Genomic DNA, 26,932 nt, shown 5'->3' on the forward strand with positions numbered 1-26,932 from the left:
TCCTCTCAGGTGTACGTGGAACATTTTGCGATTCACTTTACGGTGACGTCGCACTCTCAGGCACTTGGACAAAGGACACCTCCCAGCTCTTTACTGTACCCTGTTCAGGGACGTATAATGACCATTTACAGAGGAGGAACTTATTGTGTCTCACTGTTTAGAGGCACAAAACGTGTGGGTGTTTTCAGCTCATTACTAAATACAAATAAGTAGGAGGCCGAGTTGATAGGAGCTGAAGGAGTCCAGATTGCAATGATATGCGGTATGGCATACTGTTAGAGAGAAGGATTATTATTCAAGAAACACATAGTACAATGAAATTACTTATCTCCAGTAGTTTGTAGGACTGCAGCTGCTGCTTTGAACTGGCAATCTCGTAACATGGAATACCATGAACTAATACAACATATTCTCTGGGACTAAGCCGGATGGGCCCTCCTCAGAGAATCAATGCAAACATTACAGAACTACATAACTGGCTGAGGGCCGATTATGAAAGGGCATCTGTCTAGGTTGAAATCTAGCTAAGGAGTGAATGAGGCATACTCCAGTTCCATCGATCTGCACAGCCCACTAGTGCTGTGCTTGGCAGACGACGGGCTGCCAACCTTGGTTTGGTGTGGCATTGTAGTAGTACCTGTGGCATTGATGCTACAGAACTCCTTTGTGCCATTGGCTCATCAAATGACATGGCCCCGGATCCTAACTTGATCCATAATCGAAGGATCCAACACTTGGGTGCAGACTGGAAAAATTACTTTCTCAGTTTTTAGTTGTATCTGGCTTAGAGGCTAATTCCCCACACACTGGCGAAATAGTACTGTTGTTCCACCGGAAAAGGATTAAAGTGAACAACAAAATATTAAACCGAATTCAATGATACTTTTGTGTACTTTTTATATTGAACTCGTACCAAAATTTAGTTTTTTCAAAACTAACTTTTGCCACTCATACTTGACGTCACTATGAAACTGCTGAATCACTTTCTTTTTGGGTGCATCACCATATATACTGATCAGCTGAAACATTATTACCATTGTTCACTACGACATTTGATGCCACCTTGTGGCGTTGCAGACATGCGACACATGAACAAAAGTATGCAAGAGCTGCAGACATAGGCAGGGGATCACTCTAGCGAAGATATGGGCTGCAAGTGGGTTAATCCATTGAGGCAAGAGACTTTGACAAAGGGCGGATCTTTATTACACAGAGCCTGTGAATGAATATCTCGAAAACAGCGAAGCTGGTCAAATTTTTGTGTACTACTGTTGTAAGCATCTACAGGCAGAGGTTGAAGGACAATGAAACCACCACTAGGCGTTAAATAGTTGGATGTCCATGACTCTTCACCGAATGTGGGGTTTGGAGGCTTGTCTGCTCTGTAAAGTAGGATAGATGGTGATCTATGGCATCTCTGCCGAAAGAGCACAATACTGATGCATGCACAAGTGTTTTTGAGCACACCGTTCATCGTACATTATTAAACATGGAGCTTCGCAGCAGACCACTCCTACATGTTCACATGTTGATTCAACAACATCAATAATTACAATTGCAGTGGGCATGGGACTATCCGGATTCCACTGTCAATCAGTGGAAACGTGTCGGCTCTTTGGGTTAATCACATGTTCGCTATACTAGGTCGAAGGTTGTCTCCTCAATTACGATCATCGAGATGAGTGGTGACTCAAAACGTGCTGTGCACAACGGATGCAGACTGGTAGGAGCAGTATTATGCTGTGGGAGAATCCTGTGGGGGACGTTCTCCTGCACTTGTATGGGACCTATGGTGGTAACCGAAGACACGCTGACAGCTGTGAACTACCTGCATCTCTTCAAACTTGATGTCTTCCCTGACAGTGATGTCATCTTTGAGCAGTATAATTGCCCATATCTCGGAGCCAGAACTGTGCTGCACTGGTATGAGGAGCATTATAGTGAACTCGTGTTGATGTCTCAGTGACCCAAATTCACCTGATGTAAATCCTATGGAATCCATCTGGGTCACTATTAAGGCACCATCACCACATACACAAATCGGTGGTCCGGTATGTATGTGAATTACATGACCTGTGCACAGATATCAATGCCACATACCTCCACAAACGTACCAACAAACTGTTGTATGCCTGATATACATACAGACTCACTGATGTATTTTGTTCCAGAGAAGGACAAACCTGCTATTAAGCAGGTGGTCATAATGTTTTGGCTCATCAGAGTCTATGTTAATGAGTGATATTAGAGAAGGAAAGTTGTCACTCACCATAGAGCGGAGATGCTGAGTAGCGATAGGCACAATAAAAAGATTCACACGATTAAAGCTTTCGGCCATTAAGGCCTTTGTCAGTAGTACACACACACACACACACACACACACACACACATATATGTCTGCAGCTCTCTGAGACTGCAGATGTGTGTGCAAGTTGTGTTTCCGTGTGTGTGTGTGTGTGTCTCTACTGCTGAAAAAAAGCCTTAATGGCCGAAAGCTTTAATTATGTGAATCTTTTTATTGTGCCTATCGCGACTCAGCATCTCCGCTATGTGGTGAGTGGCAACTTTCCTTCTCTGGTATTGTTACATTCCATCCTGGATTTTCGATTGTTTAATGAGTGAAAGTGTTTGTTATGCATCTTACGTAATTTTGTAAGGAGGATGAAAACTGAAAGAATTAATTAGTGCAGAAAACTTTATTCAGAAGTGGGAATATATGCTGAACAGCATCTGTAATATTTTATGGCTTAACTATAGCAATCTGAAGAATTAATTGTTCATACTGATGACTATTTATCAATGATTTAATATTATTTCTTGTAATTTTAATGTACATCACACCACCACCAAAGTATCGCCAGACAAATGCAGAATGGTATACTGATGTAACACACAAAATATATTTTGTAGTAAAATTTGAAATAACTTAACGGAAAGGAATTATTATTAAATAAAATAGATGGTATTCAATTCTGTACATCGAATGCTGTAATTTCTTGTAAAATCTCAGAACTCAGTACTTTAAAAACACTTCAGAATCACTTTTGATAGTTGCTTCATGCTATTCACTTTCAAAAGAGGTATACTTTTTGGCAAGTTACAGTATTTTATTATGCTACTGTAGACAAAATCTGTTTGTGAAGTTCCTATACTTCCCCCATTTTTGAAAGATACAAGAAACTGGCATATGGTTATAGCAATGTCTCTAGTTGCTTGATAAGGCACAGATAGCAGTATTCTTTCTGCTTTGTTTGCAGGTTAACACACTCAACATCAACACATTAAATCATGCTAACACAGCTTTTTTGAATGCCACTGTTTCATAAATTTATTTTATTTGTTTACACTCCTTGTTACTGATCTATATTACATCTACTCTAGTGTGGTTAATTTTGATTCTATAAGTGTATAGTTTTAAAGCAATATTCATGGGATATTGATACCATAACACAGCTTTTTAGCACTCATCTAATTCTTCATTAAGTGCAAGAAGTTGTATCCATTAGTTACAGTGCATTAGTATTGTGCAGCACCCTTCGGAACAGTCTTATGTAATTTGCATATCTGACTGAATTTGTAGTGGCATGTTGTCAATGCGTCAATTGAAGTCTCTCCATTTCCCACATGTTTAATAACTATGTAATACAGAATGAGATTTTCACTCTGCAGCGGAGTGTGCGCTGATATGAAACTTCCTGGCAGATTAAAACTGTGTGCCCGACCGAGACTCGAACTCGGGACCTTTGCCTTTCGCGGGCAAGTGCTCTACCAGCTGAGCTACCGAAGCACGACTCACGCCCGGTACTCACAGCTTTACTTCTGCCAGTATCCGTCTCCTACCTTCCAAACTTTACAGAAGCTCTTCTCCGAAACATGCAGAACTAGCACTCCTGAAAGAAAGGATACTGTGGAGACGGATACTGGCAGAAGTAAACCTGTGAGTACCGGGCGTGAGTCGTGCTTCGGTAGCTCAGTTGGTAGAGCACTTGCCCGCAAAAGGCAAAGGTCCCGAGTTCGAGTCTCGGTCGGGCACACAGTTTTAATCTGCCAGGAAGTTTCATATCAGCGCACACTCCGCTGCAGAGTGAAAATCTCATTCTGGAAACATCCCCCAGGCTGTGGCTAAGCCATGTCTCCACAGTATCCTTTCTTTCAGGAGTGCTAGTTCTGCATGTTTCGGAGAAGAGCTTCTGTAAAGTTTGGAAGGTAGGAGACGGATACTGGCAGAAGTAAACCTGTGAGTACCGGGCGTGAGTCGTGCTTCGGTAGCTCAGTTGGTAGAGCAGTTGCCCGCGAAAGGCAAAGGTCCCGAGTTCGAGTCTCGGTCGGGCACACAGTTTTAATCTGCCAGGAAGTTTCATATCAGCGCACACTCCGCTGCAGAGTGAAAATCTCATTCTGGAAACATCCCCCAGGCTGTGGCTAAGCCATGTCTCCACAGTATCCTTTCTTTCAGGAGTGCTAGTTCTGCATGTTGCGCAGAAGAGCTTCTGTAAAGTCTGGAAGGTAGGAGACGGATACTGGCAGAAGTGAACCTGTGAGTACCGGGCGTGAGTCGTGCTTCGGTAGCTCAGTTGGTAGAGCACTTGCCCGCGAAAGGCAAAGGTCCCGAGTTCGAGTCTCGGTCGGGCACACAGTTTTAATCTGCCAGGAAGTTTCAACTATGTAATAGCACTGAGGAGAGGAATTCAAGACATGTTATTTCTCTAACCATCACCCCCTCCCCCCCCCCCCCCCCCCCTTCAGATTTTGTTATAAGTAGGCACAGTGGATAGGCGTTGAAAAACTGAACACTGATCACCCGAGAAAACAGGAAGAAGTTGTGTGGAGCTATGAAAAAAATAAGCAAAATATACAAACTGAGTAGTCCAGGTGCAAGATATGGAACATCAAGGACAGTGGATCCACAGGAGCTCCGTGGTCCTGTGGGTAGCGTGAGCTGCTGCAAAACCAAAGGTCCTTGGTTCAAGTCTTCCCTCGAGTGAAAAGTTTAATTTTTTATTTTCAGACAATTATTATCTGTCCGTCCGATGCAATCACTTTTTTGGGAGTGATTATCACATCCACAAGAAAACCTAAATCGGCCAAGGTAGAAGAATCTTTATACCCATTCGACAAGTGTACAAGGTAGGTGGGTCGATAACATATTCCTGTCATGTGATACACATGCCATCACCAGTGTCGTATAGAATATATCAGACGTGTTTTCCTGTGGAGGAATCGGTTGACCCATGTCCTTGCAATCAAATGTTTTTGGTTCCTATTGGAGAGGCACGTCCTTTCATCTACTAATCGCGGTGCGGTCGCAAAACACAGACACTTAACTTATTACAGTGAATAGAGACGTCAATGAATGAACGGACAGATCATAACTTTGTGAAAATAAAGAAAGTAAACTTTTCACTAGAGGGAATACTAGAACCAAGGACCTCTAGTTCTGCAGCTGCTCACACTAACCACGGGACCACGGCACTCCTGAGCTTACACTATCCATGATGTTGCATATCTTTCGCATGGACTACTCAGTTTGTATATTTTGCTTATTTTTTTCATAGTTCCACACAACTTCTTCCTGTTTTCTCGATTGATCTGAGTTCAGTTTTTCAAGGTCTGTCCACTGTGCCAACTTATAACTAAATCTGAGGGGGTGCGATAGGGAGGTTCCCTTGTCAGATGAACTAACATTTTCCATGTGATAGATAGAAGTGTTAGCATCTGCAAAGTAAACAGTGTGTAGAAGACTGTTTTTTATCTTATGGGATGGTGAGAACATCCTGTTATAGGTCAGGTCTGTGTGTTTTGCCACGTGATGTGGTTACCAGCTGTAGTCCTGCCCACTGCTGTATTCTCAATTGTAAATTTCATTTTAGGTAGTAAACTAGCAGAGGACATCAGTGACCTGTTGACACTTGATTCATCTGAACATGCAACTCAGGGGCAAGGGAAGAGCAAGGATAAACCCAGGAAGAACAGAAAGAAGAAGAAACTGTTCAGTCAGTACTCCCAGAAGGGTATGTATTCATTATTGGTGCAGTAGCTGGAAAGGTAAGACTATGGCATTTTAATGATGTTTTAAATTCTTGTGTTCATCCGTGTTTTTATGTAACAGCTGCTAAGAGAAGAGCAATTAAAGACTGTATAAATATCAATGACATGGCAGAAATTGTAGACGAAGAAGATAAAAATGGGGTAAAAACAAAGAGAAAGTTGTACAAATGTCCAGAATGCTTCAAAAAATTTAACAAAAATAGTAACTTCAAACAACATTTAGGTGAGTGCTCAATATTGTACATTTAATTGGTTATTTGGATTGATGCTTTAGTAATAATTTGATGATAATATGTAGTATATTATGGTACGGTCGTAGTACATGTACTTTGTTAACTGTTTCTTGTCAGAGATTTGAAATAATTTAAGTATTGACACAAAGTAAAGAAAGTTTTGCACCAGTCTATTTTTCTGACTCCCTCACTAGTATTTTCAAGGTGTTAAACTGTTACTGTGGCAACACTGTTTAGGTTACTGAGCCATTCAGTTATTGAATGCAGAAAAGATCTGACACTTGAAAATTTGCAGATGGAAGAGAAAAACCTGTGTGTGTCTGCTGTGACTAAAGCATTAGTTAGAAAGGAGTGCCTGATGTGTGACAAGTGACGGACAAATGTGCATACTGTATGCCATTGTGATCTACAGTCCAAAGACTGGATTGATGCAGCTCTTCATCCTAGCCTGCCCTATGAAAGCCTCTCATTTCCGCGTCTTACATCAATGCAAACCTGCTCATTATAATTGTATTATTGTATTCCTCAATGAATTTACTCCCTACACATGCCTCAGAATGTGTCCTATCAGTTGACCTCTTTTCTTAGTTAATTTATGCTGTAAGTATTTACTATTGGCAAATGTTGACTGATTTTATTTGACTTTCAAGTAAGATAGCACATTACAAATCACTTACGCAATCTTGGTGGCTATTTACTCTCATGTGAATGTCCATTTTACAAGTTTGTTTGTCCATTGTATCAGACATTCACAGTACAATATGGCCCCATATAAAATGAGAGTCTAAGTGACCGTTAATGATTCCATCAGCTCCCAGAAATTTCACTGTGTCCTGTCATCATACCAGAATTGTGCTAAGTTCAACAGTGTGACTGTCATACTCCACATCTGTGAACATGTCTCACAATATACCATGCCAAGCATCCAGTGGCTGCTGAAAACCTGCCTTCCAGCACACATTATGTGTTTTTATTTATAATTGCGACTTCATGAAATAAATGTTTTTGAGCCATCAAAATTACATTTTGCCTCTCCATTTGAATGTTCAATACTTTACAGAGGGTGACAAATATCAGATGAGGTTTTTTTTGTGTACATCTCACTAAGCATTTAGAATATCGATATGTATAATATTTTTCCCCCAGTCTTTAAAATATTATAATGATTTTTAGAAACATGAAACTTTGCAAAAATGCAGCCTGCTTAAATCTAATGTAGAGTTGCTACATTCTTAAATGGCATGGAAGGTAAGGTCACCGTATTTTATGTGATGTGTGCCATTAGGATTGAGTGCTAATTTTGGGTACTATTTTTGCCATTTGCATGTTTTTTTGTTACTGTTCAACACCAATTTTTGGAGTCAGATTGATGTGCATCATTGGTTTGGCACATCAATCTGTTTGTCTTAAGCTCTATTTTCCCACACAGCTTTGGGTTTCTCAATTCTGATTTATATTTACAATGTTTTCTTTAAAACTAAGTACAAAAATACCAAAAGTTTCAGTAACATTTAAAGAACATTAACTGTCAGCTTTGAGATTAGAATGGCGTTCTATGCTGCATTACCTTTCGTTTGAGCTGTCACTCACACTTGTAGAGTGATAACAATGAAAGTTATATACAGTATTCATTTTTGTTTCCTAAACTAACAGTGGTACAGGGTACTGTGCAGGCTCATTTGTTCTGCATTGAAAAGATCTTTAAATTGCTATATTTAATTATTTTCTTGCTACAAAGGATTATACACTTGTCGTTGTGGTAGGTATCAAACCACACACTGGCTGGCACACATGAAGGAATCTGAGCATTTGTTTCTGGTGAAGCTGGCAAACTCCTACCCTGCAGGTTTTGATGGGCATGTTTCTCTGCTAATCACCCGAATCCGACACAACCGTTTCTGTTACATAAAATGCGCACTGAGAGCCGCCAACTAGCTTTTGCCATTCTACAGCTGTCAAACATGCACTGAGTGGCTACTCTTCCCGTTCTTAGATCTTTAGAATATACTAAATTTAGTGTGGTGCCCACAAGGCTATAATGCCTCGAGCTTCTCATAAGTTGTTTGATCTACTCATCTAATCTTCAGCATTCTCCTGTAGTACCACACTTCAAAAGCTTCTGATTGCTTCTGGTATGAACTATTTATTTTCCACATTTAGCTTCCTTAAAAGGCTTTGTTACAGACAAATATCTTAAGAAAAGACTTACTAGTTTTTAATCATCTACATCACGTGATTACTCTACTATTCACAATTAAGTGTCTGGCAGAGGGTTCAATGAACCACCTTCAAGCTGTCTTTACCCTTCCACTCTCGAACGGTGCATGGGAAACACGAGCACTCAAAATTGTTTGTGCGAGCCCTGATTTCTCTCATTTTATCGTGATCATCATTTATCCCTATGTTGTAGGTGCCAACAGAATGTTTTCGCAGTTGGAGGAGAAAGCTGGTGATTGAAATTTCATGAGAATATCCCATCGCAATGAAAAATGCCTTTGGTTTAATGATTGCTACTCCAATTCACATATCATGTCTGTGGCATTGTATCTGCTATTTTGCTATAATACAAAACAACTGCCCTTCTTTGGACTATTTCGATGTCATCTGTCAGTCCCACCTGATGCGGATCCTACACCGCACAGCAATACTCCAGAATAGGGCGGACAAGTGTGGTGTAAGCAGTCTCTGTAGTAGATCTGTTTCACCTTTCAAATGTTTTGCCAGTGAATCACAGTCTTTGATTTGCTCTACGCACTACATAATCTGTTTGATTGTTCCAGTTAAACTGTAATCCCTAAGTAATCACGAGTATAAAGAGCTAGTTGTGTTTCACAAGAATTAAGTTTCCTGAATACTTGCTGACTGTGTGTCAATAAATCATTGTCTTCAAGGTAATGTTCGAATACTGTATATGTTCCAAAACCCTACTGCAAATAGACATTAATGATATGGGCCTGTAATTCAGCAGATTATTCCTATTTCCATTTTTGGGTATTGGTGTGACTTGAGCAATTATACAGTCTTTAGGTATGGAACTATCTGTGAATGAGTAGTTGTATATATTTGATAAATATGGAGCTACCACATCAGCATACTCTGAAAGGAACCTGACTGGTATACCATCTGGACTAGAAGCCTTGACTTTATTAAGTGATTTAAGCGGCTTTGCTACACTGAGGATGTCTTCTACTATGTTTCTCATCTGCGTGGTCATTCTTGATTGGAATTCAGGAATATTTACTTCATCTTCTTAGGTGAAGGAGTTGCAGAAAAACGTGTTTAAGAACTCTGCTTTAGTGGCACTGTCATCAGTGACTCCACCATTGTTATCGTGCAATGAAGATATTGATTGCGTCTTGCCACTGGTGTGCTTTATGTATGACCAGAATCTCTTTGGGTTCTCTGTCAGATTCCGAGGCAGAGTTTCGACATGGAAACTATTAAAAGCATGTTGCATTGAAGTACGCCCTATATTTCAAACTAATGCAAAACTTTGCCAATCTTGGTGATTTTGCGTTGTTTTAAATTTTGCATGTTTTTTTCATTGCTTCTGCAACAGTGATCTGACCCATTTTGTGTACCATGGGGGATCAGTACCATTAATGTGTTTTAGTGAGCCACAATTTGTCGCTGAGAGTTGTCAGATGACAAAGTTTATTAATAACAAGAATAGCTGTCATGGTATTACTGTCGACCACTATGGTGCTACTACCCAGAGGACGCTGGCTGCAAAGAGTGCTCTCTGATGGGACTACACCAGAATCTGGCATATAAACTGGCCCAGGGCCAGTCAGTTGTGATGCGATCTGAGGAGTTTGTGATGAATGTGCTACTGGTTTGTCTTAGATGCTAACATCACATACTCTTTTTAGCATAGACGGAACCTTTATATGGTGTCAGCTGGAGTTCTTACCTCGAGGATAATTATTTATATTAGAGGGAACATTCCATGTGGGAAAAATATATATAAAAAACAAAGATGCTGTAACTTACCAAACGAGAAAGCGCTGTTATGTTGATAGATACAATAAAAAACACACAAACACAAACACACACACACACACACACACACACACACACAAATATTCAAGCTTTCACAACCAAACGTTGCTTCATCAGGAAAGAGGGAAGGGGAGGGAAAGATGAAAGGATGTCGGTTTTAAGGGAGAGGGTAAGGAGTCATTCCAATCCCGGAAGCTGAAAGACACATTTGCAGATGATAAAACCAAGGCTTTTGCAGATGATGCACTTATTTCTGCCTGTGTGTGCGTGTGTGCGCGCGAGTGTATATCTGTCCTTTTTTCCCCCCTAAGGTAAGTCTTTCCACTGCTGGGATTGGAATGACTCCTTACCCTCTCCCTTAAAACCCACATCCCTTCGTCTTTCCCTCTCCTTCCCTCTTTACTGATGAAGCAACCTTGGGTTGCGAAAGCTTGAATATTTGTGTGTGTGTTTGTGTGTGTTTTTGTTGTATCTATCAACATACCAGCGCTTTCACGTTTGGTAAGTTACAGCATCTTTGTTTTATCTGTACTATTATGAGAAGACAAGACGTTGTTGTTACCAAAAATCTCAAAATGTTCTTGACTATTTACTTCAAATCTTTACACGATGCTCTAATAAGTAGTCAGCTTTTGCAGATGATAAAACCAAGGTGTTCGCAGATGATGCACTTATCTATAATGAAGTACTATCTGATAGGAGCTGCATAAATATTCAGTTAGATCTTGATAGGATTTCAGTGTGGTGCAGAGATTGGTAACTTGCACTAAATGTTCAGAAAAGCAAAATTTTACATGTCACAAAAAACATAGTGTCCTCTGACTGTAAAACCAGTGAGTCACTGTTGGAATCAGCCAATTCGTGCAAGCACCTGAGTGTAACACTCTGTAGGGATATGAAATGGAATGATCACATACATTCTGTCATGGGTAAAGCAGGGGTTAGACTTGGTTTATTGGTGGAATCCTGGGGAAGTGCAATCCATCTACAACAGGATGCAGGATGCCTCATGTGATATTGAACGTATAGAGAGGAGGACAACACGAAATGTCACAGGTTTGTTTAATCTGTGGGAGAGTGTCACAGAGATACTGAAGGAACTGAACTGGCCATCTCTTGAAGACAGACATAAATATCAAGAGGAAGTCTATTAACAAAAAGTTTCAAGAACTGGTGTTAAATGATTACTCTTGGGATATGCTACAATCCCCTGTGTGTGCTCACATGGGCTAAGGTTAGAATAATTACTGCCCATGCAGAGGCATTCAAACAATCATTTTTCCCATGCTCCTTACGTGAATGGAATGAGAAGAGACCCTAATAACTGTTACAATGGGACGTACCCTCTGCCATGTGCCTCGTGGTGGATTGCAGAGGTATGCAGAGTATAGCTGTAGATGTAGGTGCGGAAGACATTCCAAGAAGTCCACTGCCACTTATGTGAGCATGGTAGTTTCACACCTTTACGTGGAACAAGAGGGTGGCCATGAGGCACCACAACTGCAACTGATGACACTATTATTGATGCTGCAGAACAGAATCCACATGTCAGTACTTGGTGCTTAGGTTGTCAGCAGGATTCCACTCACAACACTGTCTGGCGACGTTTGTGTGAACATCGGTATCCATATCGCCAGATATTGGTCCCTGTGGATTTTCCTGCAAGACTTATGCCTATCAAAGAGTGCGGCATGAGGCTGCTTTTCCAGCAGATGATGTTATGGATGGATGGATGGGGTAACATTCACGCATGATTGTAATCAAAATGTCAATAATCAGCATGAGTGGGCATACTTAATTCCTCGAGCAACTGTTAAAATGCCCATCGAGAAAGAATCGTTATCTACATATGGGCAAGGATTATTGGGGACCACTTGATGGGACTTCATGTATGCCAATGCTGTCTGAATGGGTGGAGGTACAGATGGTTCTTCCTATGTTGGAAGATATTTCTCTACAACTACGGCAGCAGATGTACACTAATGTTCAGAAAAAAACAGAATACCTTGAACAACTAGAGATAGGACGTTCACATTCACAGGACATATGCATTAATATGTTCTGCATAAATGATTAGCATTTGAATAAAATTAGCCTGCGAGTTCAAGGTCAACATCAATATTGTGGTGCAATACCACCTACTGGTAAAACGTGCCCGCAGCTTTCGTTGTCACTATAAACTGAAGATAATGGTTCATTGTGATTTAAGCAGACTTACAGGATGCCTCGCAGACATGTGCTTGAATTGTGCCATCAAATCAATGAGTTTAAAAGAGGGCGCATTATTGGCATGAAAGAATGTGAGTCATCCGTCAGCAAAATTGCTGCTCGTGTGGGACTGAGTGTTTCAGCAGTGCAACAGGTGTGTGCTAAATGGCTCACGGAAGGCCATAGAATACACAGAGATGTCAGGTCTCAGGCTACCCCCCCCCCCCCCCCCCCCTCCTCCTCCGGAGAAGATCGACACCTCATCTGAATGTCATTGCAGGACAGACCTGCATTCTCCTTGCTGCTGGCGCGACAGTGAAACAGAGTAACACATCATCCACTGTCAGGGGTGATGGTCTGTCGCCATTTATTACGGCATGGGTTATGTGCGGGTTGTCTACTTCTCCACCTACCTTTGATGAATGTGCAGAAACATGCTAGGCAGCAATGGTGTAGGGAACAATGCCACTGGGGACAGTAATGGTATAAGATAGTATTTTAGGACAAATCCAAGTTCTGTTTGCTTGAAAATGATGGTCACATTTTGGTTTGGTGCAGACAGCGGAAGCAGCATCACAGTGACTGCATTTACATAAGACATACAGCACCAACTCAAGGCCTTATGGTATAGGGTGCTATTGGATATAACCACAAATCACAGTTGGTGTTTGTCCAGGGCACTGCGAGCAGTGTGACCTATGTGAACAACATCCTGCAACCCATCACGATACCCTTTCTGCACAACACCCCAGATGCTGTTTTTCAGCAAGTCAATGAATGACCACATGTTGTTGCACAAACATGTGCCTTCTTGGTGTCACAGGATGGCAACCTTTTGCTCTTGCCTACCAGAGCACCAGACATTGTCACCAATTGGAAATGTGTCGGATATGGTAAAACAGTGGTGCAGCTGTCTGACTGAGCGCCGGCCACCATGGGATGAACTTTGGAACCAAGTGAATGCAGCATGGATGGCTATACCACAGGCCGCCATTTGTGCCGTACATGCGTCGATGTCATCACACACGGAATAAGTTATCGGGGCCCATCGCAGACCCAGTGCCTACTAGGCAACAGGACACTTCCTGAACCAAGGTGACAGAAATGCCAATTATTTCTGCAGAACATACTAACGTTCGTGATGTTATGTGAATATGACCATCCTATCTTGAGTCGTTCAAGATGTTCTTTTTTTTCTGAACAAGAGTATACTTTATGTGCAGTGGTGCCCCTGCCCATTTTAGTGTTTTATCTGCCAACACCTGTTATGCTAATTGCTGGATGGTAGTGGTGGACCAATTGCTTGGACACCACAGTCACCTGACTTAAACCCATTGGACTCTCTTCTGTGTGTATGCCACACCTGTGGAGGATGAAGCATTGCTTCTTGCAATAATTCAGGTGGGTAGTCAGAAACTATGTACACCCATTGGAATTTCTGAATGTGTTTGTGCCTCACTGCGATGACGAGCAAAAGCAGAGACTGGTTTGATGCAGCTCTCCATGCTACTCTATCCTGTGCAAGCTTCTTCATCTCCCAGTACTTACTGCAACCTACATCCTTCTGAATCTGCTTAGTGTATTCATCTCTTGGTCTCCCTCTACAATTTTTACCCTCCACGCTGCCCTCCAACGCTAAATTAGAGATCCCTTGATGCCTCGGAACATGTCCTACCAACCGGTCCCTTCTTCTTGGCAAGTTGTGCCACAAACTCCTCTTCTCCCCAATTCTATTCAATACCTCCTAATTCGTTGTGATCTACCCATCTAATCTTCAGCATTCTTCTGTAGCACCACATTTCGAAAGCTTCTATTCTCTTCTTGTCCAAACTACTTATCGTCCATGTTTCACTTCCATACATGGCTACAATCCATACAAATACTTTCAGAAACAACTTCCTGACACTTAAATCTGTACTCTATGTTAACAAATTTCTCTTTATCAGAAACTCTTTCCTCGCCATTGCCAGTCTACATTTGATATCCTCTCTACTTCGACCATCGTCAGTTATTTTCCTCCCCAAATAGCAAAACTTCTTTATTACTTTAAGTGTAATTTCCTAATCTAATTCCCTCAGCATCACCCGACTTAATTCGACTACATTCCATTATCCTCATTTTGCTTTTGTTGATGTTCATCGGCGAACCTCAAAGTCTTTATTTCTTCTCCATGGACTTTAATACCTACTCCGAATTTTTGTTTTGTTTCCTTTACTGCTTGCTCAATATACAGATTGAATAACATCGGGGCTGCAACCCTGTCTTACTCCCTTCCCAACCGCTGCTTCCCTTTCATGCCCCTTGACTCTTATAACTGCCATCTGGTTTCTGTACAAATTTTAAATAGCCTTTCGCTCCCTATATTTTACCCCTGCCACGTTTAGAATTTGAAAGAGAGTATTCCAGTCAACATTGTCAAAGGCTTTCTCCAAGTCTACAAATGCTAGAAATGTAGGTTTGCCTTTCCTTAATCTTTCTTCTAAGATAAGTCGTAGGGTCAGTATTGCCTCACGTGTTCCAACATTTATGCAGAATCCAAACTGATCTTCGCTGAGGTCAGCTTCCACCAGTTTTTCCATTTGTCTGTAAATAATTCGCGTTAGTATTTTGCAGCTGTGACTTATTAAACTAATAGTTCGGTAATTTTCACATATGTCAGTACCTGCTTTCTTTGGGATTGGAATTATTATATTCTTCTTGAACTCTGAGGGTATCTCACCTGTCTCATACATCTTGCTCACCAGATGGTAGTTTTGTCAGGACTGGCTTTCCCAAGGCCGTCAGTAGTTCCAATGGAATGTTGTCTACTCCTGGGGCCTTGTTTCGACTCAGGTCTTTCAGTGCTCTGTCAAACTCTACACGCAGTATCGTATCTCCCATTTCATCTTCATCTACATCCTCTTCCATTTCCATAATATTGGCCTCAAGTACATCACCCATGTATAGACCCTCTACATACTCCTTCCACCTTTCTGCTTTCCCTTCTTTGCTTAGGACTGGGTTTCCATCTGAGCTCTTGATATTCATACAAGTGGCTCTCTTTTCTCCAAAGGTCTCTTTAGTTTTCCTGTAGGCAGTATCTATCTTACCCGTAGTGAGATAACCCTCTACACCCTTACATTTGTCCTCTAGCCATCCCTGCTTAGCCGTTTTGCACTTCCTTTCGATCTCATTTTTGAGACGTTTGTATTCCTTTTTGCCTGCTTCATTTACTGTGTTTTTATATTTTCTCCTTTCATCAATTAAATTCAATATTTCTTCTGTTACCCAAGGATTTCTACTAGCCCTCGTCTTTTTACCTACTTGATCCTCTGCTGCCTTCTCTACTTCATCTCTCAGAGCTACCCATTATTCTTCTACTGTATTTCTTTCCCCTATTCCAGTCAATTGTTCCCTTATGCTCTCCCTGAAACTCTGTACAACTTCTGGTTCTTTTAGTTTATCCATGTCCCATCTCCTTAAATTCCCACCTTTTTGCAGTTTCTTCAGTTTTAATGTACAGGTCATAACCAATAGATTGTGGTCAGAGTCCACATCTGTCCCTGGAAATGTCTTACAATTTAAAACCTGGTTCCTAAATCTCTGTCTTATTATTATATAATCTTCTAGTATCTCCAGGATTCTTCCATGTATACAACCTTCTTTTATGATTCTTGAACCAAGTGTTAGCTATGATTAAGTTATGCTCTGTGCAAAATTCTACCAGACGGCTTCCTCTCCCCCAATCCATATTCCCCCACAATGTTTCCTTCTCTCCCTTTTCTTACTCTCGAATTCCAGTCACCCATGACTATTAAATTTTCGCCTCCCTTTACTACCTGAATAATTTCCTTTATCTCATCATACATTTCATCAATTTCTTCATCATCTGCAGAGCTAGTTGGCATATAAACTTGTACTACTGTAGTAGGCATGGGCTTCGTGTCTATCTTGGCCACAATAATGCGTTCACTATGCTGTTGGTAGTAGCTTACCCACATTCCTATTTTTTTTATTCATTATTAAACCTACTCCCGTATTACCCCTATTTGATTTTGTATTTATAACCCTGTATTCACCTGACCAAAAGTCTTGTTCCTCCTGCCACCGAACTTCACTAATTCCCACTATATCTAACTTCAACCTATCCATTTTCCTTTTTAAATTTTCTAACCTACCTGCCCGATCAAGGGATCTGACATTCCACGCTCTGATTCATAGAGCGCCAGTTTTCTTTCTCCTGATAACTACAGATAGGTCTCTCTTATCCTGAGACATGAGTGATGTGCCCTTTCTTTTTAATGTCCTCCAGCATACTCTCTCTTCTTTCATGAAGGCCTTATTAGTTCTGGAAGATAGATAGTGTGTGTGTGTGTGTGTGTGTGTGTGTGTGTGTGTGTCAATTTTACATGTGTCAGTTTGTAGTACTATGTATTTTGCCTCTTGGAGGTATGTAACGACCAGCAATTCTGTCTCATACTTTACCACCTGTACTGTATTTAATCTTCCTTTATATATACTGTTCTCCACCCCACTCCCTATTACAGCTTCTGTTGTGAGTTTCTTATACAGAATTCTCAGGTGTTTGTCAGATAACTAAGAACTAGGTTTGAAGATGCTGGTGATTTGAATGCTGTACCTAGCATTTCATGTGACAGAGGGCATATACCTCACCTATGTGTACTACCTAGCAGCAGTACCTTCATCTTAACAGCTTTCTCTAACTTGGGTTTCCTAGTCATGACCAAGGTCTGATGCATGTTTTTTACATGTGCTTCTGCCAGAGGTTTCTCTACATCTGACTTGGACAACTGGTGAAACCTATTTTTGGTTTCCAAAGTAACTCATTTTTTCTCCCTATTTTCTTACCAGCTGCCATTTCTGAACACTTCCTTCCTTCCCTCCCTCCCTCCTAATAATAAGTAGCTCACGTCTGACTTGTTCCAGCTGTGTTCAAGTGTACAAACCTTTCTTTTTGTTCCTTTATCAGTACCTTTCTGCAGCATATGATGCAGTGCCAGGAGAGACCCTATTTAATTTTCTCAATGACCTCCCCTTCGTAGTCTCTCAAGTCAAACTATTTATTGCATGACTTACTACAAATCTTGCTGCTACTATACTAAGACAGTACCTACATTTTTTTAAAACTTGTAGCCAGTTAGTTGTTAAGAGTTACTACACAAGGGAACCTTAAATACTCTACTTTCAGTTGGTAAATAATTAATTTTTACTAGATTTTAAGTATGTTTGTGAGTTTGTATTTGGATAAATTTGGACTATTCATTGTAAAATTTATGCCTAGATCCCCTTTTCATATATTTATTATATTTTCTGTGGAGGGAAAAAAAAGCCCACACTAAGTTCTATTACATATGCTTATACTATTACTTTTATATACAGAATGAACTATAGTACAGTCAAGCACTTTTCACTGTTAAAATTACATCTTCTGTGTATGAAATAGACTTGTACTTTACACAGTGGACATCTTGGCAGTGTGTGCATACTGGAAAGGACTGTGTACATGGTTTCATGCAATGACAAGTGTTAATATTTTTGTCAGAAGGTCTGAGTCTTCATATAAATATAAAATAAAAGTTTTTGCCTTTCTTTTTATTACCAAAATGTGGATGTTGACATCACTTTAAACAGGTTATTAAACTTCTGTGTTGCTGTCTTCTTTTACGTACACAAAATTAGGATGTTTCAAGATTCTAATATAAAGCTACAATGAACAAATGTGTAGTTGTTCTATACACAGTCCTCTTTACAAAAGAAAGTATGTTTAGTGAGACTGAAACATGGTGGTTTAAAATTAGTGGGGGCTATTCCTTACATTTCAGAATCGTAGGGCAGTATCAGTGATTATTTTCTTTATGGATGTACTTGACATTTCAGGTGTTCATTACATGGATTTTATGAAACACTCTTGTCCATCGTGTGGGCAGTGTTTTGCGTGGAAGTCAACTCTGAATAAACACATCCTGAAAATGCATAGTGAAGCACCACAACCTAAATCTAGCTGTGAGTTTTGTGGGAGAGAGTATCCATTTGCTGTACAAGTACAGGTAAGACATTGTTTTTGTTCTAAGTATGAATATTTAAGACAAATAAGACACACACCATTGTCATTTCATTTTAAGTTTTTAAATAAAAATATATCACCACATTTATGATTCTTTGCCACTACTTACTAAGACCCTGCAACACCAAGTGTGTAATTATTGTGCAAATAGAAAGTTATTTAGTGAATACCATAAAAATCACTGCTTATTAAAAATATACTACAGAAAATGGGCACCTGCGCTCTATTCTGTTGCTGCTGATAAAGAACAATGAAAAACAGTGGATTATTAGAGCAGAAATTGAAATTTACTAAAGCTGCTTATATTAAATGAATCGAGCACAAAAATTAAATATGGGATGGAGAAAATGGGCTGAAGGAGGTGGGGGGGGGGGGGGGGGGGAGGCGCATGACACTGAGATATCTGTTTGCTAGAGAATAAACTGCAGTTTCATATATTAAATAATATTGGTATTGGTAAGGTGAGGGGTGCTGGGGGTGGGGGGAAGCTCCAAATGTCTGCTTGTGTATCCATCCACACATATACAGACACAAGCAGACATACCTGCAGTGTCTGCTCTAATAATCCACTGTTTTGCATTGTTCTTTATCAGCCGCAACAGAATAGAGCACAAGTGCTCATTTTCTGTAGTATATTTTTAATAAGCAGTGTCTGCTTGTGTCTGCTTGTGTCTGTATATGTGCGTGGCGCGTGTGCGTGGTGTGTGGTGCGCGCGCGCGTGTGCGAGTGTATACCTGTCCTTTTTCCCCCCCTAAGGTAAGTCTTTCTGCTCCTGGGATTGGAATGACTCCTTACCCTCTCCCTTAAAACCCACATCCTTTCATCTTCCCCTCTCCGCTTTCCTGACGAAGCAACCGTGGGTTGCGAAAGCTCGAAATTTTGTGTGTGTGTTTGTGTGTGTTTTTTTATTGTGCCTATCTACCAGCGCTTTCCCGCTTGGTAAAGTCATATATTCATATATATATAAACAAAGATGATGATGACTTACCAAACAAAAGTGCTGGCAGGTCGATAGACACACAAACATACACACAAAATTCAAGCTTTCGCAACCAGCGGTTGCTTCTTCAGGAAAGAGGGAAGGAGAGGGAAAGACGAAAGGATGTGGGTTTTAAGGGAGAGGGTAAGGAGTCATTCCACTGCCGGGAGCGGAAAGACTTACCTTAGAGGGAAAAAAGGACACACACACACACACACACACACACACACACACACACACATCAGGGGTAACATTGTGCTGTTCATCTTGTAGCACAGATATACTTCAACTATTAATTGAAGAAATTAATAAACTGCATCTGAAAGTTGGCTTGAAGTTCAGTTACAGAGTTTTTAGTCCATATGAAAAGTATTGGAAACAATTTTTTCCTGATGTGGCCGTGCATAGACAGCACACTCGTGTAGCATATTTTCCATGATGGTGAGTGTGACCTTCAACATGTGGCAAGCACCAATCATTTGAGTGTTCGATCAGGAGAGTGACTCATGAAAGTGCGAAGTGCAGCACGTGATTGAACAGCAGTACTCCATCAACATTTTTTTGGACTATGGAAATCGGGTATGGAGTCGTTGACCACAATTCACCAAGGATGAAAGCATGTCACAAACTGCAGTTTTTAAGTGGCACTAGCTCTTTAAAGATGGCTGAGATAGTGTGGAGGATGAGCTCCACACTGAATGGCTGTTTGCATCAAGAACCGATGACAATGTACAGTGTGTGTGTGTGTGTGTGTGTGTGTGTGTGTGTGTGTGTGTGTGTGTGTGTGTGTGTCTCCTGCTGAATCCAGACAATAGGTTACATGTGTGCATGGTTGCAGATGTAATTGGATTTGATTAGATGGCAGTGCATATCATTGTTGCTGTATTTTTGATGATGTGAAAGATCTGCACTAAACTTGTCCCAAAGATCCTGATGGACCACCAATAGCAGAGGCTAGTGTCTGCTTGTGAAGACCTTCTGCAAAGTATCATAAAAGACCCCCAGTATTTAGTACAATGTAATCATGGGAAACAAAACTTGAACATTCAAATATGACACAGAAACAAAGTGGCAAAGTTCCAAATGGCACACTGCGGCATTGCCTCATCCAGAAAAGGCTCGAATGAGTCAATCCAGAGTGAAAGCCAAGCTCATAATTTCCTTCAATGCCAAGGGGGTGGTCCACTACAAATTTGTCCCTGAGGGGCAGAGTGTGACTGGTGCTTTTTACTTAAAAGTGCTAAGAGGATGGAAGAGAAGGGTTGACCGGATAAGGTTAGCTGTTGCTAGAAATTGGAGATTGCATCATGAGAGTGCACCCAGACACACCTGCGCCAAGATAACTGACTACCTGACAATAAACTGCATTGCAGCGATTCCACAACTCCCTCACAGCCCCAACTTGGCACCAGCAGACTATTTCCTATTCCCAAAAAGTCAAATCCTACTACAAAGGACACCATCATTTCGAAAAGCTCCTGGTAGAAACTTTGTTGATATCAAAGGCAGTAATTTCAAGAACTTTGAAGCATTGTAGCAACATCTCAAACAAATCTATTTTTATCAAACTTTTCTCAATACTTGTTATACAAACCCTGTGTAATATGTCTAAATTAGTGTACATTGAGACATTGCAAAAAAGGTATAAATTAACATTGAATTCTTAGGATCAGTTGATGATTTTTTCTGTGTCGAGGGCAGATGAATATGACTGGATGCTCCAGAAATGAAAATAAAAAAAGTAAAAGTGCCCTAGAGAGCTGTTTGTAAACTAAATAGAGTTTTTGAAATGAATGTTACAATTTGTCTGAGACATCAGTTTTTCAATAATTGAGTATGCTACTGAGACACGGGCTTGCTTGGTGAGTAATACTAGGAGAGGCAGGATCAGGTAACAGACTGGAATGAAAATAACTTAGATGTGAACTTGGCATGTAGACAGACAAATATATTTGGGAGAGTGACCAAAGAAGATAAATTTTATTTAGCTTATGACATGAGACACTAGGAAACAGCATGAAAGAGAATATTCATTGTTAAAAGATAGGATACAGACATAATAAAATAATGTAAATTGAACGTTGGCACATAACAATAAATGTAAAACTATATTACAAAACAATAAGATTGCATAAAATTCATATTCCAGTATTATCAACAATCACAATTCCACACTTAGGTTCTGCAGCCACTCCACAGCTTGTGGTGTTACCCTTAGGAAGTCGTCATCAGTGCTGGTGAATGCCCTCAGTGGACACTTGCTGACGATGTGGTGGATGGTTTGTTCTTTGGTACTACAGTCGCACCCAGAGTCAGGTCTCAAGTTCCATCTGTACATCAAGGATCTGCATCGGCCATGACCTTTTCATATTCTGTTCAGTTTTACACAGGTTTTCCTTGGGAGGTGAAAGCCCACTGGATGGTTGGGAGTCTCAAATAAAATATGCCATCTTGGATTGGCTCTGTTTCTCCAGTCCGTTTGACAAACATAAAGAATGCTGAAAATCAAGTTACATGAATGAAATACATCATTTTGCGTCAGTTATTGTCCTTTAACACAGAGAGTACTTTACAAAAAACATTGTGAAATTTATTCATTTGTCTCTCTTCTGTTGTTTTGTTTTTACACGGTAATGAATTTACAGTTACTCCCAACAAATTTCATTTGTACTGAAACTTATTTCTCCTCCTTTGTACAGTAAATGCACGTGTTTAACACGTTATTTTACTTCAGTAATCTGAGAGAGAGAGAGAGAGAGAGAGAGAGAGAGAGAGAGAGAGAGAGAGAGAGAGAGAGAGAGAGAGAGAGAGAGATATGTGATGGACAGATGGAATGACATGTAGCATTAAATGTTGCACACAACAAATGGGCCTCAGGGGTGTGAAAGAAGTGGACCTCAGAGATTTTCTCTCGGTAATCAGGCAATGAAAGGATTAGGCTGTGACCAAATAATGAATCAAGTTCATATTTCCACTATTTCTTAATATTTGGATAAATTTTACGACTTGTCACCTGAATATGTTTTTTTATATTTCATTTTATCTGTTTCTAATATCGTGTTATAATTTCATGTATTGACTCTTTCCATGACCATTTGAGACTTCTCCTTAATTTGGTCCCACAGAACAATAATTAAATTTAAAAAAACTCAATACTATTTAAATGTTTGTTTTCCTGCTGCCACTTCTATCCAGTATGTTCAAAATGATGATAAAATATGTTATCTGTGTTGAAATTGCTATTACTTTGCAGGAACATATAAAAAGGGACCATTTGAAGCAACGGCCCCATGTCTGCCCAACATGCAACAAAACATTTTACAAGAAGCATGATCTGAGTGTCCATCGAAGGTCTGTAATTACAAGTTACCACATTGTTAAACATATACAATAATTTTTCCCTTGAAAATAAACCATAAAACGATGTAAATTCTAGAGTAGTGTTTACATCTTTATTAAGACTTAATATGTCATTGAAATTTAAAATCCAGATGATTGCCCTACAGTGTTCACGTTAAAATTTGTAACAACAGTATTATTAGGGCTGTTCAAAAAGTATCAGACGGCTGTCAGTGAGAACAACTTCTATAAAGGTTTGAAATTATGTGCAAAGTTTCGTTGCAAGTCACTGAGTGCACTCGTCAATTACTGGATTAAATAGTTAGGTTACTGGCACGTCATGAGCTACACTCCTTTTCCACCTCCACCCCCATCCATTTGAACTGAGTGAGGTATCACAATGGTTAGCACACAGGACCCATATTCAGGACGACGATGGTTCAAATCTGCATCTGGCTATCCAGATTTAGGTTTCCCGCGATTTCCCTAAATCGCTTAAGGCAAATACTGGGATGGTTCCTTTGAAAGGGCATTGACGATTTCCTTCTGGGTCCTTCCCTACTCCAAGCTTGCGCGCTGTATCTAATGATCTCATTGTCGACAGGATGTTAAACACTAATCTCCTCCTCCTCCCTCCCCTCCCATCTCTTTTGAGAGGTAGCTGGTTTCTTCTGCCACAGTAATTCTTTTCGGACTGTAGGTAATAATGTGTATCAAGTTTAAATGAAGGTGTGTTACATACATACATACGTACATTTTTGTAATATGTATGGATTACATAAATTATGAGATTTTAATATTCTGAGTTCGAGTCACTTGGAAAAATTTCAGGCCCAGAAAACTAGCCATGTATGCTATTATTAAAAATGTTACTGGTACATATGATATTTGAGTTATTCTATGGGCAATATACACTAAAAAAAGATAAAGTGTCAAAGTTTTGTTTGTCATCTGTATTTTAATTTTGTGATAGATTACAAATTTTGCAATAATGAGGACAGAAAGTATAACTCTCCTCAATAAAGTGCAAGTGAGTTTTCAAGCAATGTCGCATGTAATTGGTGTTTGTAGGGAAAAATGTAAAATATTTTGGCATGCAGAGAGATGTGTTACAATCAAGCCAACACTGTCTTGTTTCCTTCTTGCATGCATTGCCAGTAGATTACATTGTTGTTTCTATATGAACCTTGCAAACGAGCGTTGGGTGCTGCTTCATCTAAGTTGCAGCTGTCATTGTGTGTCCTACTGCTGATAGTTGCACTAGGAGCAAGTTTTGAGTCAGTGTTGTGTCTTTTTGGAAGAGTCCTTCACCAATTTCTTCAGACTTCCCACTCAGATATCTCTCCTCCAATCCAGAAAATTCTATTCTTCACCTAGAGTAGCCACAATTTCTCACTCATTTGACAGAGTTGATATATTTGTAGTGGAATTCGAGAAAACATCAAAACGTACCTGCATGAATCTCATGGCAATGCAAGCACACAGTGAAATCCATATTCCAATCCTACTTCCAATCCTGCACCCAATGGGTCATTCCCTTGTGGTCAATCCACAAGACTTGCTCCATACACTCACTCACCCACCACCTCCTTCTGCAGTGTAGTCACAGGGATATCATATGCAATAATACGCAGGGCCATGTGTGAAAGGAACCATGTTATGTGACAGCTGCAATTACTGTACAGCATTCTATGTGGGTATGACAAGTAACCAACTATCTACTCACAGGAACCACCGCAGCCAAATTGTGGCAACCACAAACTTGATCATCGAGTTGCTGAACACACTGCTCAATGACACAAATGACTTTCACAGTTGCTTTGCAACATGGGTCATTTGGATACTCCCTTCCAGCACAAGCTTCTCTGAACTGCACAGGCGGGAATTATCTCCCCAACACATTCTGTGCTGTTGCAGTCCCCTTGCCTAAACCTCTACTAAACTTGTTCCCACTGCCTCACTTTGCCTCTTTTCTTGTCTGTGTATCTACACAGCTTGTTCCCTGCCGAGATCATGCACTACTTTCTCCCTCCAATGTGGCTATCCTCCCTTCCTGCCCAGCTGCCTGCCTGCCTGCCCGTCCGTCCGTCCGTCCACCTGTCCATCTCTACTTCCCTCTCTCTTTCATCATCTTTAAATTTCTCTCCTTTTTACATTCCTCCCCCCTCCCCTTTCAGTTTCCTCCCCTCTTCTCCTTTATACATCTTTTTTTTTTCTTTTCTAAGTAACTATTAGGCACTGTTACTGTTACCATTACTGACACTGTTTGCCATTGCCTGGAAGAAAATGAAACTCCCAGAGTGAATATAGATTCATTTCTTTTATACTGATGTTATTATTGGGAAATCTTACATATATATGTATTTAAATAACTTTATAGTAAGGGAAAACTAGTACACAGCTAATGAATTTGCTTGTGCAAATTGTGAGTTATGACACTTTGTTTGCAAACTACAGGACCCACACCAAAGAGAAGCCATACATATGTGGAACATGCAGCAAGAGCTTTAGTCACCTCTCTCATATAATTAGACACGAGAGAATTCATAATGGTGTTCGACCATATAAATGTCCTGACTGTGGCCGTGAATTCATCCAGTCGACTTCTTTGAAAGCCCATAGGTGAGTTAAGATATTAACTTTCTCTCTCTCTCTCTCTCTCTCTCTCTCTCTCTCTCTCTCTCTGTGTGTGTGTGTGTGTGTGTGTGTGTGTGTGTGTGTGTGTGTGTGTATTCTTTAATGTATTATGTCAAATCCTCATCATGCTTGTGTGTGTGTGTGTGTGTGTGTGTGTGTGTGTGTGTGTATTCTTTAATGTATTATGTCAAATCCTCATCATGCTAACTTATTCTCTTGCAAGCAGTACATTGCTCACTAGTGGATAGCATCATGTGAATGTCACCTGAAAGGTTTCATGTAATGTATTATTGTTCCAAAAGTCCAGTGATCTGCTATCTAGGTGAGTCTTCTGAAAATTCCATGAAGTTTCATTGTGGCTAATATATATTTGTAAAAAGTAAGTCTTTGCCTTGTGGTTCTCTTTGCCCAAAGAGTGTGGGTTGTGATTATGGAGTGTGCGCATCAGATCTGAATACGAGATGGGGTATGTGCAAATAGAACTAAAGTGTACAATCCCCACATTTTAGGATTCTGAATAATAGATAAAATAATGTTTAAGTGAAAATTAATTCACATAACTAGTTACTAGTTCTTAGGTATTTACATGCATATAAAAGGCATACTCATCTGGATGCATGAAAGAATAATCTACCTTTATACAGTTGTAAAGAAATACAGAAATCATTAAACTGCAGTACAGTGCAATAATGCTCTTTGTTCTGACCAGTTGACTGCAAAAATCTCTTCAGATATCAGTTACAGGGGTCCCAAACGGTTTTATTTTTTCTCACTTTAGCAGTCAGTGAAGCATGTATATCATATACTGGTTAAAACTATTAGAGGATATCCTGATATGTTGTTTTAGAGATAATGTCATTGTATCAACTAGGAATGTAACCACCTGGTATATTATTATTATTATTCCCGACAGATTAAAATGCACACAGTTTTAATCTGTCTATGCACTATTTCAACCAGAGTTAGACAGCAATCTTTCTTGCAGTTCTTATGTACTTGACTGTTGCTCTCGACTCAGGTGCTGACAGTTTTCCATCTTGGCTCTTGACATAGCCTGTACTACATAAAAATGAATCTTTTGACCATTGAACACGGTGCTCACGTAGTCATTGTAGCCTCAGTCAGTTAGTTGAGCAGACATTCCAAGAGCAGCAGCAGTTTCTGTTTGTACATAGGATTTAGTTTAGTTTTTTCTTCTCACATTGTGTGAGGAAATGAACTGTGCCTGCATATTTTACAGTGTTGACTTGTCCTTTCTAACTTATTGTAAATTTTTCCACTAACAATAGTGCATTCATGTGAGCTTACTTTGGAGTGTACTGAAAACCAGGAGGAGAGTACCAGAAGCACTTCAATTTTATCCAGCAACTGCTTGGATTAGTATTATGTCCCCCGTGCTATAGATGGACATTGATTAAAGA

The 26,932-nt window shown here is 40.1% G+C and overlaps 1 protein-coding gene and 2 non-coding genes across 4 annotated transcripts in view; all 3 read left to right on the top strand.

Annotated features, from left to right (window-relative positions):
- LOC126283990 (zinc finger protein 271-like) overlaps positions 1–26,932 on the top strand; it is a 139,521-nt gene that overhangs the window by 87,307 nt on the left and 25,282 nt on the right. For both annotated transcript variants that reach the window (XM_049982526.1, XM_049982527.1), the window contains 5 exons: positions 5,871–6,011; positions 6,110–6,271; positions 18,369–18,538; positions 22,789–22,886; positions 25,332–25,496. In XM_049982526.1, the coding sequence (XP_049838483.1) occupies positions 5,871–6,011; positions 6,110–6,271; positions 18,369–18,538; positions 22,789–22,886; positions 25,332–25,496 (736 nt within the window). The remainder of the gene's footprint in view (positions 1–5,870; positions 6,012–6,109; positions 6,272–18,368; positions 18,539–22,788; positions 22,887–25,331; positions 25,497–26,932) is intronic.
- Positions 3,959–4,033, top strand: Trnal-caa (transfer RNA leucine (anticodon CAA)). The gene has a single exon. It is a non-coding gene; the product is annotated as a tRNA-Leu (tRNA).
- On the top strand, positions 4,259–4,333 carry Trnas-cga (transfer RNA serine (anticodon CGA)). The gene has a single exon. It is a non-coding gene; the product is annotated as a tRNA-Ser (tRNA).

The sequence above is a fragment of the Schistocerca gregaria genome, chromosome 8 (assembly GCF_023897955.1).
Source record: "Schistocerca gregaria isolate iqSchGreg1 chromosome 8, iqSchGreg1.2, whole genome shotgun sequence".
NCBI classification, from domain to species: domain Eukaryota; kingdom Metazoa; phylum Arthropoda; class Insecta; order Orthoptera; family Acrididae; genus Schistocerca; species Schistocerca gregaria.